Below are 18,055 nucleotides of genomic sequence, written 5' to 3' on the forward strand. Positions count from 1 at the left end.
ACAGAACGGAAATGTGGCTGAACAGGGAGCAGTTGTGTGGACTGGGGAGGTTTGACAATGGATGAAGGGGGCTCAGAAATCCCACATAACTAGTAAACAGGGATGGGGTTTGCTTTCCAGCCAACTACAAGCTGTATTTAGAGGCCATTTCCACATTAATCCACCTAATAATAACCTAGCAAAGAGGATTGTTAGAAGAAGACTCAACAGCTTATGGGAAGCAGTTTAAGGTCATGTCCTCAACCTATTTTAGGTTTAGTTCAGTCTGGCTGCTTGGTCATTACCTGGTTTGAATCTTCCATGCTCATCACAGCTTCATGCTGAGCCTCCAGGAGGGTATGTTGAGAGCACAGGGTCTCTGAAATGTTCACAAACAAGTGGCATTAACCTTCAGAGAAAACTCTCTTTTCCCTGAGTGAGGGAAGCACTCTCATACTTTCCAGAGAGCAGGGTCCAGGGCTGTCCACAACATGCAAGTGGAGGAGGAGATACGGAGTCACCCCAGGACGGAGCATTAGTTCAAGCACTCTTCAGAGAAAGGTTAGGATTGCCCTGGCAGAGTCATGTCACCAGGACAGAGCACTACTTTGGGCACCTTTCAGAATAAAGCTATGATTGGCCTGGAGAGGGAAAGTAAAGGGCAATCAGTAGAGCTGGTAGGCTTAAAAATGTTTGCTGTGAGGAAAAAAAACCCACAATCATTCTAACAGAACTCTTCACATTTCATTTTGATAAAGTGAAATGAAAAACTATTAGAAGGGTTATTCTAATAAATTATTTAATATAATAAACTGGAATAGGGTTCAAAATGCAAGGGCCTTAATTTAAAAGTGAAGATGTTGGAAGAAAGTAAACTCAATTTGGCTCAGTAACTTTCTGTAAACTGGCACCTAGATACTATGGTGATGGACACATTACAAAAACCTAGACAGAAACAGAAACCGGGTTAAAAGTGCTGATCTACTGTATTTGTAGGTAATGATTTTAATGAATATAGAATTTACTTTCTTGATTCATTATTGCAGGCAAGGAATTTCCATCTGGATCTAGTAGTGTTTGTGACAAGTTATTGTCCAGATTTTATCATGACTGATTTTTAAATATGTATCCTCTAATAAAAGAAGTACTTGTGGCACCTTAGAGACTAACAAAATTTATTTGAGCATAAGCTTTCGTGAGCTACAGCTCACTTCATCGGATGCATGCCGTGGAAAATACAGTGGGGAGATTTATATACACAGAGAACATGAAACAAGGGGTGTTACTATACACACTGTAACGAGAGTGATTAGGTAAGGTGAGCTATTACCTTTACCTCTAATATATTCTCCTAGAGCTATGCCTGCATAAAAGAGCTAGACACGTAACCTGGTCATTTTCATGCTGGTGTCTTGCCAGTAGGAGTTTTTCGTTTTATTAAGAGTCAATTCTATTAGAGATGTTGCCTCAGCCTTTTTGCAGTATAGAAGTACAGTTAAGATGCAATTTATGCAAGGTTCTCTCCCCCCCACCACCTCCAGCAACACTAACTTCGGCACATTGCAAAAAACTGAGCCTTTTTTCCTGGTTAAACACAATTTTCTATTATGATACATAAAAAAATTTTTTTTTACATTTTTTATATATAAAAACACACATACAGAACCAGACATAGGACCAGGTTAACACTGTTGTGGGAACCTTAATTTCTGCACTTCCTGGCTCCAAATGTACAACCTTAATATTGAATTAATGTAGTGAGATAGCAGTTGTTCATTTGTCTTTTTGTCTGTTTGTTATATTTACAGTTGACATCAGAGGTTAAGTAACACCTAACATGGATTTTGAGAAAGCCCTGATGAACTACTCCCTCTGAGATTTGTGACATCTCTATATCACACTGGCTGGACTGTAGCTGGTCTGCTTTTCAGGCTGATGATTCATTTTCACTGGATTCATCTCAGACTGAACTCTGCCAGGGACAGACAGCCATACCCTTTTTGCCACTTAGTGGATCAAGAAAATGTTACATATTTTGTAATCTGTATACAGAATGAAGATGAACAGACATTTCATAATCTTTGGCATCTATACCTCATGGTTCTCATCAGTGCTGGCCTTACTATGATGCAAACTGAGGTGGCTGCCTCAGGTGCCAGACCGGGGGTGCAGGGGGTGGGTGTCACTAGGACCCAGAGTGTAGAAAATTGTCTCTGCTGCTGGTGCATATGTATTCTCTCTGCTCTAGATACACAGAGAGGGTGGAGTGCTGTGCTGGAGGAAGGAAGGCACAAGAGCCATAACAGGCAGGTAGGAGAAAAGGTGAGAGGGAATAACAGAAAGCAGCAGGAACTACAGGGAGAGAGAGAGGAGGAGCAGCCTCTTATGTACCTCTCTAGCACACACAGGAGCCTGGACTGATTAACACCAGCTGCTCAGGGAGCTTCCTGTTTCCTGCTGCTTCCTTGAACCCACTTGAGGAGAACAGGCAGTCAACTGAAGTAGTAGGAGCCAGTTAGGCCCTTAAGACGCTGCTATCTTCCTCACTCAGGCTCTGCTACCAGCCTGTTTATTTGTCCCCTTCAGTTGAGCGTTGAAAGTCACTATAGCTGGCAGCACAGCAGTCATGAGTGAAAAGAAAACGCCCCTCTGGGGCAGCATTCAGAAAAGGAAAGAAAGCAAAGGAAGCTTTTCTATCTAAGCAGGAAGGAGCTCTCCTGAGATACATAGACACAAATGTTCACAGAGAGCCTTCCGGCCCCAGAGAGGATGTGAGTGGTGAGGAGATGCCTGATCTTCCAGTTAGTCAGAGTGCAGGTGACCTGGCAGCTACTTCAGCATCCATATCTCCATCTCAAATGGATGTAACCATGCACATTCCTGAAGAAAAGTGTAGATCAGAGAAGAGTGCGGTGGAGGTGCAAGAAACAGCTGCTGCTGAGTTTAGTTCCTTAAATCTAGATGATCCAGGACTGTGGATCCATTTGAGCAGTGGCCTGAGGGACTTCCTTGTACGGCATAGGCCACAGTAAGTGAAAAACTTCACATTCCCCAAAGACAATGAAAATAGAAGTTTCCATCCAACACGTTACTGGCGTGAAATCCCCAATGGTGACAAAGTGGAGAGGCCATGGAGTATGTACTCAAAAACCCAGAATGCTGCATACTGTTTTTGTTGCAAACCTCTTCCAGTCTAATGTTCCAGCCACACTGGGTTCTACAGGAACAAAGGACTCAAAAAAATCTGGCATGCCATGAGAAGGCAGCAAATCACCAGACAGAATTCCATAGGTGGAAAGAGCTTGAAGTGAGACTAAGATTAAAGGTCGCCATAGATCAGCATCAAGAGAAGATTGCATCAGAGTCTCTTTACTGGCAAAATGTTCTGAAAAGGCTCATTGCCACTGTGAGAATGCTTGCTACCCAAAACCTAGCCCTGCGTGGCACTTCAGATCAGCTGTATGTGCCAAACAATGGAAACTTCCTTAAAACTGTGGAGCTGATGGCTGAGTTTGATGCTGTACTCCAGGAGCATCTAAGAAGAGTCACCATTCAAGAAATGTTTCAGAGTAACAGCCGTGTTAGTCTGTATTTGCAAAAAGAAAAGGAGTACTTGTGGCACCTTAGAGACTAACCAATTTATTTGAGCATAAGCTTTCGTGAGCTACAGCTCACTTCATCGGACGCATACTGTGGAAACTGCAGAAGACATTATATACACAGAGACCATGAAACAATACCTCCTCCCACCCCACGCTCCTGCTGGTAATAGCTTATCTAAAGTGATCACTCTCCTTACATGTGTATGATAATCAAGTTGGGCCATTTCCAGCACAAATCCAGGTCTTCTCACCCCCCCCCCCCCGCCCCACACACAAACTCACTCTCCTGCTGGTAATAGCTCATCCAAACTGACCACTCTCCTTACAATGTGTATGATAATCAAGGTGGGCCATTTCCAGCATAAATCCAAGTTTAACCAGAACGTCTGGGGGGGGGGGGGGGGTAGGAAAAAACAAGGGGAAATAGGCTACCTTGCATAATGACTTAGCCACTCCCAGTCTCTATTTAAGCCTAAATTAATAGTATCCAATTTGCAAATGAATTCCAATTCAGCAGTTTCTCGTTGGAGTCTGGATTTGAAGTTTTTTTGTTTTAAGATAGCGACCTTCATGTCTGTAATTGCGTCACCAGAGAGATTGAAGTGTTCTCCGACTGGTTTATGAATGTTATAATTCTTGACATCTAATTTGTGTCCATTTATTCTTTTACGTAGAGACTGTCCAGTTTGACCAATGTACATGGCAGAGGGGCATTGCTGGCACATGATGGCATATATCACATTGGTGGATGTGCAGGTGAACGAGCCTCTGATAGTGTGGCTGATGCTATTAGGCCCTGTGATGGTGTCTCCTGAATAGATATGTGGGCACAATTGGCAACGGGCTTTGTTGCAAGGATAAGTTCCTGGGTTAGTGGTTCTGTTGTGTGGTATGTGGTTGTTGGTGAGTATTTGCTTCAGGTTGGGGGGCTGTCTGTAGGCAAGGACTGGCCTGTCTCCCAAGATTTGTGAGAGTGTTGGGTCATCCTTCAGGATAGGTTGTAGATCCTTAATGCGTTGGACGGGTTTTAGTTGGGGGCTGAAGGTGACGGTTAGTGGCGTTCTGTTATTTTCTGTTATTTTCTTTGTTAGGCCTGTCCTGTAGTAAGTGACTTGATTATCATACACATTGTAAGGAGAGTGGTCAGTTTGGATGAGCTATTACCAGCAGGAGAGTGAGTTTGTGTGTGTGTTTTGTTTTTTTGTTTTTTTGGGGGGGTGGGGGGGGTGAGAAAACCTGGATTTGTGCTGGAAATGGCCCACCTTGAATTTCATACACATTGTAAGGAGAGCGATCACTTTAGATAAGCTATTACCAGCAGGAGCATGGGGTGGGAGGAGGTATTGTTTCATGGTCTCTGTGTATATAATGTCTTCTGCAGTTTCCACAGTATGCATCCGATGAAGTGAGCTGTAGCTCACGAAAGCTTATGCTCAAATAAATTGGTTAGTCTCTAAGGTGCCACAAGTACTCCTTTTCTTTTTGAGATCATACAGTTACTGGCAACAAAGTCAAACAGAAAATTGTTTGAATGTCAGAAGATCTGACATCAGCAAGATATTACTCTGTTATTCTGGACTGCACACCTGATCAGCCATAAGGAACAAATGACTTTAATGGTGTGTTTTGTAACAACAGAATCTAGTGACATTGTCCCTGTATCGGTGACTGTCAGAGAGCATTTTCTAGAATGTATGACACTGATGATACTACAGGAGCTGGTATGACAAATGTACTTCTTAAAATGCTGGAAGATACGGAAATTGCGATAGCTGACATGAGAGGTCAGGGCTCCGATAATGGTGCCAACATGAGAGGCAAGAACAGAGCAGTGCAGACACAGATCCGAGAGTTAAACCCTCTAGCTTTTTTGTCCCATGCAGTTCTCATTCATTGAACTTGGTGGTCAGTGATGCAGCATCAGCTTCTAGTGAGGCTGCTGAATTTTTTAACGTAATTCAAAGCATCTATGTATTTTTCTCTGCATCAACTCATCAATGGCAAATTCTGAAGCAACATCTGGGAACATCCTCTCTGACACTGAAACCACTGAGTGCCACATGATGGGAAAGTTGAGTGGAGGCGATAAAGCCTATCAAACACCAAATTGGGAAGATAGATGATGCCACAGTTGCCGTTATGGAGGATAATGCTATGACAGGAACTGTTCGTGGAAGAACAGTGGCAGTGGGAAATGGAATCACCAGAAACATACATAACTTCAAATTTCTGTGTGGCTTAGTGTTGTGGCATGACATACTGTTTGAAATAAGTGTTGTAAGCAAGAGACTCCAAGGTGTTGACCTTGATATATCTGGAGCAATGGAACAACTGGACAAAGCAAAATCATACCTATAGTCTTACCGGTCAGATGAGGGAATTCAAAACTTTCTGAAGAGTGCACAGAAGTTGGCAGAGGAGCTTCACACTGAAGCCATTTTCCCACCCATTCAAGAATACAAGAGTCACCGAAGAAGACAACATTTTGATTCGAGGCATGGGATAATCCCATCAGAGACCCCAAATAACAAGTCAAAATTGAATTCTTTAACTAGGTGCTAGATTCTTCAACTGACTGTATTGCACAATGTTTCATGCGGCTCAAGGAACACAGCAGTATATTTGGGACGTTGTATGATATTCCAAAACTCCTCACTATACCTGAAGACCACCTACACCAGCAATTCAGGGCACTAGAGACAGTGTTGACACATGATGACATGCACGATATTGATGCGAGTGATTTAGGTGATGAACTGAAAGCCCTTTCAAGATACAGTTCAGCAGGATCAACTCCAAAGGCTGCTCTGGTATATATGTGCACAAATAAGATGACCACCTTCTTATACCTGGCCTCCCATGTGATCTGATCATCCTCACATTCACCACATTCACCTTGTCCAAGCCTCCATGTTCTCTCCTTCTGCCATCCTGATCTTTACTTAGATTACCTTCTCCAATCATTACTTGCTATCACAAAGATAAAACCTGTGCTTTAATCATTCCAGCAGGTTGGCCCACTAGTTTGGGAATCATATGCATCCGATGAAGTGAGCTGTAGCTCAGGAAAGCTCATGCTCAAATAAATTGGTTAGTCTCTAAGGTGCCACAAGCACTCCTTTTCTTTTTGCGAATACAGACTAACACGGCTGTTACTCTGAAACCTGTCATTCCAATTATAGTTTCTGGAAAGGATTAGAGAGCAGTTCTGAAATCCTCAGCAGGGAGCGCTGATTAATCCAGTAATCATGGGTATGTTTATTAGCTGAAAATAGGCAGAAGGAAGTGTAATTATACCATTTTCAGCCTTTAGCCCCTCCAAGCCTGCAGTGGGTAGGAGTAAAGTCCTCTTCTCATCCTCCTGCTCCACCACATTTTTCTGCAGAGGTATTTCATCCTGCTCAGAGACTGGCTAGAGAGCAGAAAGACAGAAAGTTACCAATAGCTTTCTCACAGGTATTATCCCTCTTTCTTTCAGTTACACTTTCGACAAATCCATTAGTAACTTCTAAATTCCCCCGACTGACCCATACTAGTTTACTTCCTTTACAGGCAGTTTCTTAAAACATCTGCTCAGACTGGAGAAGTTTGCAAAGAGACCCTGTATTAACCTTCTCAGCCAATTTGATCAAGAGAAGGTATTTCCATATTCTGCACTATCTGTTTGATTCTTAGGATATGAGAGAGTTTTAGGTTACAATTACCTTTAGAGATTGTACCTGCTCCTCTGATTGAGAGACCTGCATCACTGGCTCAGACTTTAACAACTTTAGCTCAGTCTGGCAATGGACGAACTCCTCAGATTTTTGCGTGAGCTCATCTAAGAGAAAAAGTTAAACATAAGTATACACATCTCTGCTTGTGTGTCTGAGTAGATCTACTTTAGATGTATGCACACTGGAATATGTAACCTTTCACCTCTCAGTCAGCGCTTCTACTCTGGCCCCAACCGGTACCTGCAGGAAGTCCATATCACCTGACAGTTCTATATGAAATAAATGAATCTAGTTCCAGTTCTTAGTGGATATGAGAGAACATCACAGAAAATACCACAACAGTTTGCCAACCAAAGGATCAGGGAATGCCCTCTCAATAGAGAAGTGCAGGACTGAACAGACAAGGAGATGGAACATTCCTCTTTAGAGGATTTAGACACATTGTCAAGGAAGATTGTAGAGTGGCTACAAGTATAAGTCTGTACTATCTATCTAGACGTTTCACCCATGCTCACTCACTGCCATGGACAGAAAGGAAAATTACGATCATCTCGTCTGATCTCCTGCATAGCAAAACCATTTTTTTCCCCCCATCAAGCAATTCCTGCATCAAGCCCATAATCTCCAGTTGGACTAAAGTATAAATATCTTTTAGAAATATATATCATCTTGATTTAAAATGATGTCAAGTGATGGGGAATCTAGCACATCCCTAGGTAAGTTGTACCAGCAGTTCATTACCCTCACTGTTAAAATACATACTTCATTTCTAGACTGAATTTGTCTAGTTTCAATTTACAGCCATGGGATCTTGTTCTGCCCTTGTCTACTACATTAAAAAGCCCTCTAATATCAGAAATCTTCTCCTAATGTAGGTACCATGCTCATGTCACCCCCTAACTTTTTCTTGGATAAACTGAATAGATTGAGCTTCTCTAGTCTCTCATTGTAAACCAGTTTTTTCTTGGGATGTCACCAGTGTGAATTCTAGTCAATTTAAACAATGAGTTAAAAGTAGTTTCAAGTATTATCCATCTCCCTCAGTCCCACTGCCAATTTTTGTTCTTTTAGCACTACATTTTCCCATATTTCCAAAAAGAGTAACTGACTGTTCCAGGAAAACAATAAAACCTACTACACAAAATAAAAACACTGGAAAAAAAGATTTTTTTCTCTGATCTCTGTTATAAATCACCTTAATTATCAGCTGCAACAATAGTCTGTTAAATACTTTCAGAGAGAAGAGGGATTGCTAAGTTTAGGATATCCTTTAAATCATTTTTATCAAATTAATATGCAAACATCACTAAAATTTAAAAATAACTACAGCTCTGAAAGGCTAAAACAAAACTAAGGATTCCCATTAGCCTGGGAGCCAGGAAAGATTTATTCTTCCTCTTGTCATATAAGATATTACCCGCACTTTGCTAGGGAATTGCCATTAAAAAAAGCACACAAATCGGAACCACACAGAGAGGCTCCCGAGGTGTTGAGTCGATACACTTGCTAACCTTGCAGGTGTTGTATGGTAGCGGAGTTTTCAGTAGACTGCACCAGCAGCCGATCAATATCCCGCAGCAGCTGATCATTCTGAGCTATGAGGCCATCATGGCTAGATCGCAGCTCTTGTTCAGCCATCTGGAGGTAAGTAATATGCAGCTTTTGCTCTTCTACCTCCAGCTTGTGTTTCTGGTCCTGAGCTCTACATTCAGATTCCAGTTCAGCCCGAGTTCTTCCTGCCTGCTCCAGCTGCTCTGAGAGATACTGCACCTCCTCCTGTAAGCAATGGAAGGACAGCTTCTTCTCAGCCAATTCCAGCTCCATCTTCTCCACGAGGCTTCGAGACTCCTCTCTCTCTGCATCCAACATGTTCTTTAAAGAGCTCAGCTCTGCCTCCATCCTCTGACACTGGTCCAAGAGAGTCTGGAAAAGGAGATGGGGAGGGACTCAACCAGAAGGAAAAACAATTGATTCCTGCTTCAGACCCTAAGGCACTGGGCAAAAATGGGCCCATGCTAAGTACACAACTTAAACAAGAGGCAATTTCAACTAGCCAAGTGACAAGACATGAGAGGAAAGGAACAACACATGATGGGGATTCTAAACCTCCGCAGGAAGAAACACTGTCTTGTGACTCCTAAGGGAATATCAAAACTCTGCTGAGAGACATCAGAACTCTGAACTAGAGTGAAGAAAAAGAGAAACTGTAAGCTGGAATTAACATCCAACACATTCTCCTTCTAGGACACTCCAGCACAGAGAACATAACCTCTGCTTAAACAGAAAGGTTAGATAATTGCTTGCTTAGAATTGATGTTGTCTGAAGATATAAGTGCAACCGATTCTCAACCCTAGCAAAAAACCAGGTGGAAACACCTTAAAAATCAAAGTTTGAGGCATTCAGGGCAGCAGGAGTGATTCTTGCTTGCCCTTACTCCCAAGCACCAGACTAGCATGACTGGCACTGCAATGACCTTTGTATCACAAATGCCAGCTCCTTTGGAGCGAGAGGTAGGCATTGCAAAGGTACAGGTTTGTCAGTAAGGAAACATTGGGAGGCACAACCTACTCTCAGACAGTAGGGCCAATGTACTGCTCAGAGAGCTCAGCCCCTCAGTTCTGTGAACAACTCTGCCCCAGCAGGGGCAAGAACCTTCCACACACCTCCCTTAAGTCTAGGATGACTTGGATGTATGGGAGGGAGGGGACTGAACTGGTTGAAGCAAACAAAATCATTCTCTCTCTCCATGAAGTTTCCCTTGCCTGAAATATCACTATCCTACCGGTGCTTCAAGAGAAAACATAATAGAGGAGAACTGAATTTCTAATGTAAAAACTATTGCAAAACCAACCCTTTCAGGCCTCTTTAAAACAGAAGCATAATGGCACAAAAAGCAATTTTTTCTTTTTGCATTACTTTAATTTTGTCCTCTAAATTACATAATAAAGAGACAGACTTCAAAAACCTATACTAGTCAAATACCTTTAACACACTGCAAGAGCCACTAAAATAGGCAATAACCCTATTCACCTTCTTAAATCTTTAAGAAAGTAGAAACAAACTGGCTCAGGTAAGAATTTGCATGCTTGAGTTTGAGGCAGCTCACCTATGAGCCAGTCACTTTCTATTCCCCCAAAACATTAAGATGAATAAGGTCAGATCCTACACGCTACTAGAGTTCCTATAAGCTTCCAATGGCTGGCAGGGGAAGCTGGAAGTGGCTAAATTCTGCACAGTTCCTAAAAACTGTTTAAAAATCAAAACAAAACAAAAAAATGGATGTGGTAATATTATATATTCCCCAAAAGCCCCAGCACATTCATAACAAGAATTGGTGTTGCTCAAAATATTGGGATCTCCGAGTTCAAAGCTTTAGTCAGCTGATGACACTGAAGGAGACAATATTAGAGAAAAGGATGCTTTTGCCTGGAACTAGACATTCGGAGGATTCTACAGCAAGCATAAAAATGAGTCAGGTGGCCCCATCCTAAGGTAACAGAGCTCAACAACTCAGTCACAGAGCTGCGCCACCAATTCTGGTCAGAAAAAGATTGCTAATTAAGGCACTAAGGGTCACCACACCCCCAGTGCAGCGCCAAAAACAAAAATGCACTCTCTTCAGGAGCTGGCAGCTTTGAACTTTGAGCTCAAGGAATTCTCAGCTTCTCTCATGCTAGAGATATGGCCCCTGTAGTAGGGAGCTATGTCAGGTGCTAGGCTTTTGACGAGACAATTGCACCTGTTAACAGTAAAGGAACATACGAGAATAGAGCACGGCTATAGTACATTGAAAGTATGAGGAGGTACCTTGTTCTGTTCTTCCGCACCATGTAATTCCTGCTGCAGCAGTTCCACCACCTGAGTTCGTCCTAGCAGAGCCGCTTCCTGTTCCTCCAGCTTTCTCTGCAGTGTCCTCAGGTTCTATGTGAGACACACAAATCATCTACATCAGAAGCTGAGAGGACAGCAGCAGCCCAAAGCACAGGAGGGCTAGTTACATGGGAGGATCCCATCCCAGCCATACCCCAACTCTATGTATCTTAGGTACTTATATAGCTCCCATTACTTTAGTATCTGAGCACTCATACTCGTCCGTGTATTTATCCTGCCAACACCCCTATGAGGTAGGGAAATACTATTATTCCCATTTCTTCAGACACAGAACTGAGGCACAGAGACACTAGTGATTTACCCCCTAGTCACACAGGAAGTCTATGATAGAGCAGGGAACTGAACCCAGGTTTCCCAAGTCTCAGGATAGCATCCTAATCACTGAACCACCTTCCTCTCAACTCCCACAGAGTTCCTTTGTTAGCCTGCACACATCCCTGAGTTGCAAATCCCACTGAACCCATGCAATTTTCCCTTCTCATGTTCTACAAAAAGCAGGGGACTGTCAAACCCATCAAACACACCTGCTGCATCGCAGCTTCCAGATCTGATCGGGCCACTACTTGGTGTAATTCAGCATGGTGTTGGTGAACCTGCTCTTCTAGGAGAGCATCCTTCTCACGAATCACCTCCTGCAGGCAGCTCAGCTGTAAGCCATAGTACATAGCATGAGAAATGTCACTTGGCTAACAGAGAAACAAGGTAGAAATTCCAAAGACAGTACAAAGGACTGAGACCTGTTCTGGGGGTGTCAGGCACACAGACCATCAGGAGTTTTTCATCCTACTTTTTGTGGAGTGTGTTACGTGTGAGAATAGATTTGAACCAGAAGCCAAGATGTCCTGAGTAGTACAAGGCTCTGTGATAGCCATGCCAACTCAAAGAGATGATTTCACTTATGCTTACATATTTATTGACAACATTTCAGACTCTGGAAGTGCAAAAAGTGCAGATTACATTTTACATATACCCAGAGTCTAGAAAGCTACAATTTCCATACAATTACAGAAACATACAGTTTCTGTTGTTGGACTTGTCTTGAATGTCACAATCCATCATTTTAGCCATCAAAACCAAAAGCCGGCAAGTCTAGCTAATATTGTAAAGATTGGTATTAAAAGGCACTATATAAAAAAACCTAACATAACATCACAGTGCTCACTCCTCTAGTTGGGACAACAGTCTTCTAACTTACTTTGCCATTTCTTACTCATCTTTCCCTATGAAGTCACTGATTGTTACCAGCAGACAGTAAATATATCAATGGCGAGAAATCCATCTCCATACATGGGCTGCTTGCTTGGTCTGAGTATCTGTCAGGCTCTCTCTAGTTGCAGTCAGCTGCTCCATCAGGTTCCTGACAGTGTCCTCCTGCTCCTGGAGTTTCTTTCTGAGTGTTTCAGCCTCCTCTCTCTGCTCTTCATTGGTCCTCTGATTATTCTGAAGCTGCAAGTGGAGAGAAGAAACCAGAAAGAAGTAGATATTAGTTAATTATATTAGACAGTCTCAGCCAGAGTGCAGCATGCTGTACAGTTATTAGAATCATAGGGTTAGAAGGGACAGCAAGGGTCATCTAGTATAACCCCCTGCCAAGATTCAAGATTTGTTGTGTCTAAACCATCCACGTCAGATGGCTATCCAGCCTCCTTTTGAAAACCTCCAGTGAAGGAACTTCCACAAATTCCATAGGCAGTCTGTTCCATTGTCCTACTGCTCTTACAATTAGAAAGTTTTTCCTGAGATTTAATCTTAATCTGTTATGCTCTAGTTTGAACCAACAGCCTCTTGTCATGCCCTCTGTGGCATGAGAGAACAATTTTTCTCCATCTTTTTATGGCAGCCTTTCAAATATTTGAAGACTTATGTCCCCCACCTTAAACTCCTCTTTTCCAAACAAAACATACCCAGTTCCTTCAGCCTTTGCTCATATGGCTTGCACTCCATCCCTTTGATCATCTTTGTCACTTGCCTCTGGATCCTCTCCAGTTTCTCTACATCCTTTCTATACATTGGTGACCAAAAGTGGACACAGTACTCCAGCTGAGGCCTACCCAGTGCCGAGCAGAGCAGTACTATCACCTCCCATGATTTGCATGCTATGCCTCTGTTAATGCAACCTAAAATTGCATTTGCTTTTCTTGTAACAGCATCGCACTGTTGACTCATGTTGAGGTTGCGATCTACCACAAGTCCCAGAACCTTCCCAGCAATGCTGCTGCCAAACCAGTTATCCCCCATTCTGTATTTGTGCATTTGATTTTTTCTTCCCTATGTGTAATACCTAACATTGGTCTTTATTGAATTACATTGTTGTCGTCTGTAGCCCAGTTCTCCAATTTATCAAGATCCCTCTGAATTTTAGCTCTATCCTCCAAAGTATTGGCAACCCACCCTAGCTTTGTGTCACAGAATCATAGGAAGGCAAGGGACTTCAAGAGATCCTCTAGTCTAGTCCTCTGCACTCAAGGCAGGACTAAGTATTATCTAGACTATTCCTGACATGAGATGATCCAACCTGCTCTTAAAAATCCCCAATGACAGAGATTCCATAACCTCCCTAGGCAATTTATTCCAGTGCTTAACTACCCTGAGAGTGAGGAAGTTTTTCCTAATGTCAAACTAAACCGCCCTTCTTGCAATTTAAGCCCATTGCATCTTGTTCTATCCTCAAGGTTAAGGAGGATAGTTTCTCTCCCTCCTCCTTGTAACAACTTTTATGTACTTGAAAACTGTTATGTGCACCCTCAGTCCTCTCTTTTCCAGACTAAACAAACCCACTTTTTTCAATCTTTCCTCAGAGGCATGTTTTCTAGATCTTTAATCATTTTTATTGCTCTTCTCTAGACTTTCTCCAATTTGTCTACATCTTTCCTGAAATGTGGCACCCAGAACTGGACACAATACTCCAGCTGAGGCCTAATCAGTGCCGAGTAGAGCAGAAGAATTATTTCTTGTGTCTTGCTTACAATACTCCTGCTAATACATCCCAGAAGGATGTTTGCCCTTTTTTTTTTTTTTGAACAGTGTTACACTGTTGACTCATATTTAGCATGCAATCCAATATGATCCTCAGATCCCTTTCTGCAGTACTCCTTCCTAGGCAGTCATTTCCCATTTTGTATGTGTGCAACTGATTGTTCCTTCCTAAGTGGAGTAGTTTGCATTTGTCCTTATTGAATTTCATCCTATTTACTTCAGACCATTTCACCAGTTTGTCCAAATCATTCTTAGTTTTAATTCTATCCTCCAAAGCACTTGCAACCCCTCCCCAGCTCTGTGCCATTATCTAAATCATTAAGATATTAAATAGATCCGGACCCAGAAATGATCCCCATGGAACCCCACTTGATATCCTCTTCCAGGTTGTCTGTGGACCACAGATAACTACTCTCTGGGAACCAGGATTTAAATTCTCAAGTATTATTTCCCAGAGACCCCCCCATACCACTTGGGGCTCTTGGCTTCAGCCTCGCAGGAGGCGCCAGGACTCCTACAGGTTTAAAAATATTTACTGGAACTCCTCTGGTGGGTTCCAGCTAGGTACAGTTTTCCAACCAGTTATGCACCCACCATATAGTGCTCCATCAGGGTTGTATTTCCCTAGTTTGTGTATGAGAAGGTCATGTGAGATAGTATCAAAAGCCTTACCAAAGTCAAAATATACCACATCTGCCGCTTCCACAAGGCCTGTGTTAAAGAAAGCTACTAGGTTGCTTTGATATAATTTGTTCTTGACAAATCCGTGCTGTTACCCAGAAGATAATAAGGTGATAAGTGTCTGCAAATTGATTGCTTAATTATTTGCTCCATTATCTTTCCTGGTACTGAAGTTAAACTGTTAAGTCTGTAATTCCCGGGGTTGTTCTTATTCCCCTCTTTATAGATTAACAGTATATTTGCTCTTTTCCAGTCCTCTGGAATATCACCCATCTTCCACAGAACTACAAACTAATGGTAGCTTAGGTACCAATGATCAGGACTTGATCACATTTATAATGTGTAAATAAAATAAAGTCTAGACCAGTGTAGAAGGGAGCCACTCTGGCTCGGAAAGGGATAAAAGCCGGCCCTTTTAGAGAGGCAGCCGCAGGTGTGGCCACACCCAATTAGGGTCCAGCTGGCCCTGATAAAAGGGTTGGGAGCTAGGCAGGGGGAGTCTCACTCCAGTGGTGGAGTGGGAAGGACCTGGCTGCTGGCTAGAGAAGGGTATCTCAAACAGAGTAGTGCTGGGGAAGGATAGGCAGAGCTGGGGAGCTCTGGACGGGCAAGTCCCGAGGCTGAGGCCAGGCTAAAAGGGCCTATGGTGGTACTGAGGCAGAAGCGGTGCAGCCAGACCAGGAAACAGCAGCAGGTCCAAACACCCTTACCAATGATGAGCAGCCATTTCAGACTACAGTTTGCCTCTGAGAAAAGGGACTAGATGAAGACCTGCTGTCGGTCACTGAGGCAAGGTGGGCTTTGGGGAATTGGGGTTCCCCAGGGAGAGGAGGATCCCTGAGTGTGGGGGCACTGCTGTGGGGCAGTACTCCAGAGAAGGGGCACCGCGGGCCAGGAGGGACACAGGGCCTGGACTCAAGGGTGGTACCTGAAGAAAGGAAGAAGCAGGCAGCAGCAAGGGAGACACTGGCCAGCAGGGGGCACTCTGAAGCTGGAAGGTCTAATTCCTAGACCAACCAGCAGGAGGCGCTGGGCCGGTGAGTGCTCTGCCGTGCTACATATGGTGGAGAATGCAGGTATAATCGGTCACCCCTGATACAAAGGGAAGGAGAAGGACTGGGAATAATTGTCTGGAGGGAACTAGAGAGAGGGACGATGGATCCCGGTTATGCGGAGGTGTTCTTTGCACCATTCCAGGCTGGGCTCCAGAGTCAGGTCCCTGGAGGAAAGGGGCAGTCTGACAGCACAAGAGGCATGCGAGATTTGTGCATGAGGTCAGGGAAACTCAGCAGAGGCATTGTGAGGCGCAGTGAGCCCTGCAGGAACAGTTGGGGCAGCTGGCAGAGGAATAGCAGGCCCTGGTAAAATTCCTCAGAAGGGAGTTTCGGAGGAGCTGTGGAGAAGGACGTGAGAAGCCGAGTGCCAGGGCCAGGAGGCCTGTGGCGGAGCACAAGGCTTGCTACACGTGCGGGCGGCATGGACATTTAAAAAGGGATTGTCCCTATTGGGATGGGGGCAGGGCGCCTCACCCAGAGCAGGGAAAGGGGCAAGTCCCTAAGACAACCCGCCTGGTGAGGAGAACCAGGGGGTGACGGATATGTTGGGCCTGTGGATGAAAAGGACACCTGCAGGGGGAATGCCCAGGCAGGTGGGCCCCAGCAAGAACAAGGTCAGCTCCCAGACTACTACACTGGGCAGCACAGCATGGGGAGGAGGTGACCAGCCCTCTGTGGAGAAAGAAGTGGTTCGGGACGATTTAGAAAAGCTGGACAAGCACAAGTCCATGGGGCCGGATGCGCTGCATCTGAGAGTGCTAAAGGAGTTGGCGGATGTGACTGCAGAGCCATTGGCCATTATCTCTGAAAACTCATGGCGATCGGGGGAAGTCCCGGATGACTGGAAAAAGGCTAATGTAGTGCCCATCTTTAAAAAAGGGAAGGAGGATTATCTTGGGAACTACAGGCCAGTCAGGACTGATCCCCAACTAAATCATCCCAGCCAGGGCTTTGTCAAGCCTGACCTTAAAAACTTCTAAGGAAGGAGATTCCACCACCTCCCTAGGTAACGCATTCCAGTGTTTCACCACCCTCCTAGTGAAAAAGTTTTTCCTAATATCCAACCTAAACCTCCCCCACTGCAACTTGAGACCATTACTCCTTGTTCTGTCACCTGCCACCACTGAGAACAGTCTAGAGCCATCCTCTTTGGAACCCCCTTTCAGGTAGTTGAAAGCAGCTATCAAATCCACCCTCATTCTTCTCTTCCGCAGACTAAACAATCCCAGTTCCCTCAGCCTCTCCTCATAAGTCATGTGTTCCAGTCCCCTAATCACTTTTGTTGCCCTCCGCTGGACTCTTTCCAATTTTTTCACATCCTTCTTGTAGTGTAAAAAGAAAAGGAGTACTTATGGCACCTTAGAGACTAAGGTGCCACAAGTACTCCTTTTCTTTTTGCGAATACAGACTAACACGGCTGTTACTCTGAAACCTGTCATTCTTGTAGTGTGGGGCCCAAAACTGGACACAGTACTCCAGATGAGGCCTCACCAATGTGGAATAGAGGGGAACGATCATGTCCCTCGATCGGCTGGCAATGCCACTACATATACATCCCAAATGCCATTGGCCTTCTTGGCAACAGGGGCACACTGTTGACTCATATCCAGCTTCTCGTCCACTGTAACCTCTAGGTCCTTTTCTGCAGAACTGCTGCCTAGCCATTCAGTCCCTAGTTTGTAGCGGTGCATGGGATTCTTCCGTCCTAAGTGCAGGACTCTGCACTTGTCCTTGTTGAGCCTCATCAGATTTCTTTTGGCCCAATCCTCTAATTTGTCTATGGCCCTCTGTATCCTATCCCTACCCTCCAGGGTATCTACCTCTCCTCCCAGTTTAGTGTCATCTGCAAACTTGCTCAGGGTGCAATCCACACCACCCTCCACATCATTTATGAAGATCTTGAACAAAACCGGCCCGAGGACCGACCCTTGGTGCACTCCACTTGATACTGGCTGCCAACTAGACATGGAGCCATTGATCGCTACCCGTTGAGCCCGACAATCTAACCAACTTTCTATCCACCTTATCATCCATTCATCCAGCCCATACTTCTTTAACTTGCTGGCAAGAATACTGTGGGAGACCGTGTCAAAAGCTTTGTTAAAGTCAAGGAACAACATGTCCACCGCTTTCCCCTCATCCACAGAGCCAGTT

At 44.1% G+C, this 18,055-nt stretch overlaps 1 protein-coding gene across 2 annotated transcripts in view; it reads right to left on the reverse strand.

Annotated features, from left to right (window-relative positions):
• Positions 1 to 18,055, reverse strand: part of GOLGB1 (golgin B1) — a 104,985-nt gene that overhangs the window by 70,020 nt on the left and 16,910 nt on the right. For both annotated transcript variants that reach the window (XM_077838146.1, XM_077838139.1), the window contains exons 5-11: positions 12,477 to 12,635; positions 11,714 to 11,836; positions 11,106 to 11,219; positions 8,809 to 9,220; positions 7,286 to 7,401; positions 6,879 to 6,993; positions 285 to 358 (exon numbers count right to left, since the gene is read on the reverse strand). In XM_077838146.1, coding sequence (XP_077694272.1) covers positions 285 to 358; positions 6,879 to 6,993; positions 7,286 to 7,401; positions 8,809 to 9,220; positions 11,106 to 11,219; positions 11,714 to 11,836; positions 12,477 to 12,635 — 1,113 coding nt within the window. The remainder of the gene's footprint in view (positions 1 to 284; positions 359 to 6,878; positions 6,994 to 7,285; positions 7,402 to 8,808; positions 9,221 to 11,105; positions 11,220 to 11,713; positions 11,837 to 12,476; positions 12,636 to 18,055) is intronic.

The sequence above is a fragment of the Eretmochelys imbricata genome, chromosome 1 (assembly GCF_965152235.1).
Source record: "Eretmochelys imbricata isolate rEreImb1 chromosome 1, rEreImb1.hap1, whole genome shotgun sequence".
NCBI lineage: Eukaryota > Metazoa > Chordata > Testudines > Cheloniidae > Eretmochelys > Eretmochelys imbricata.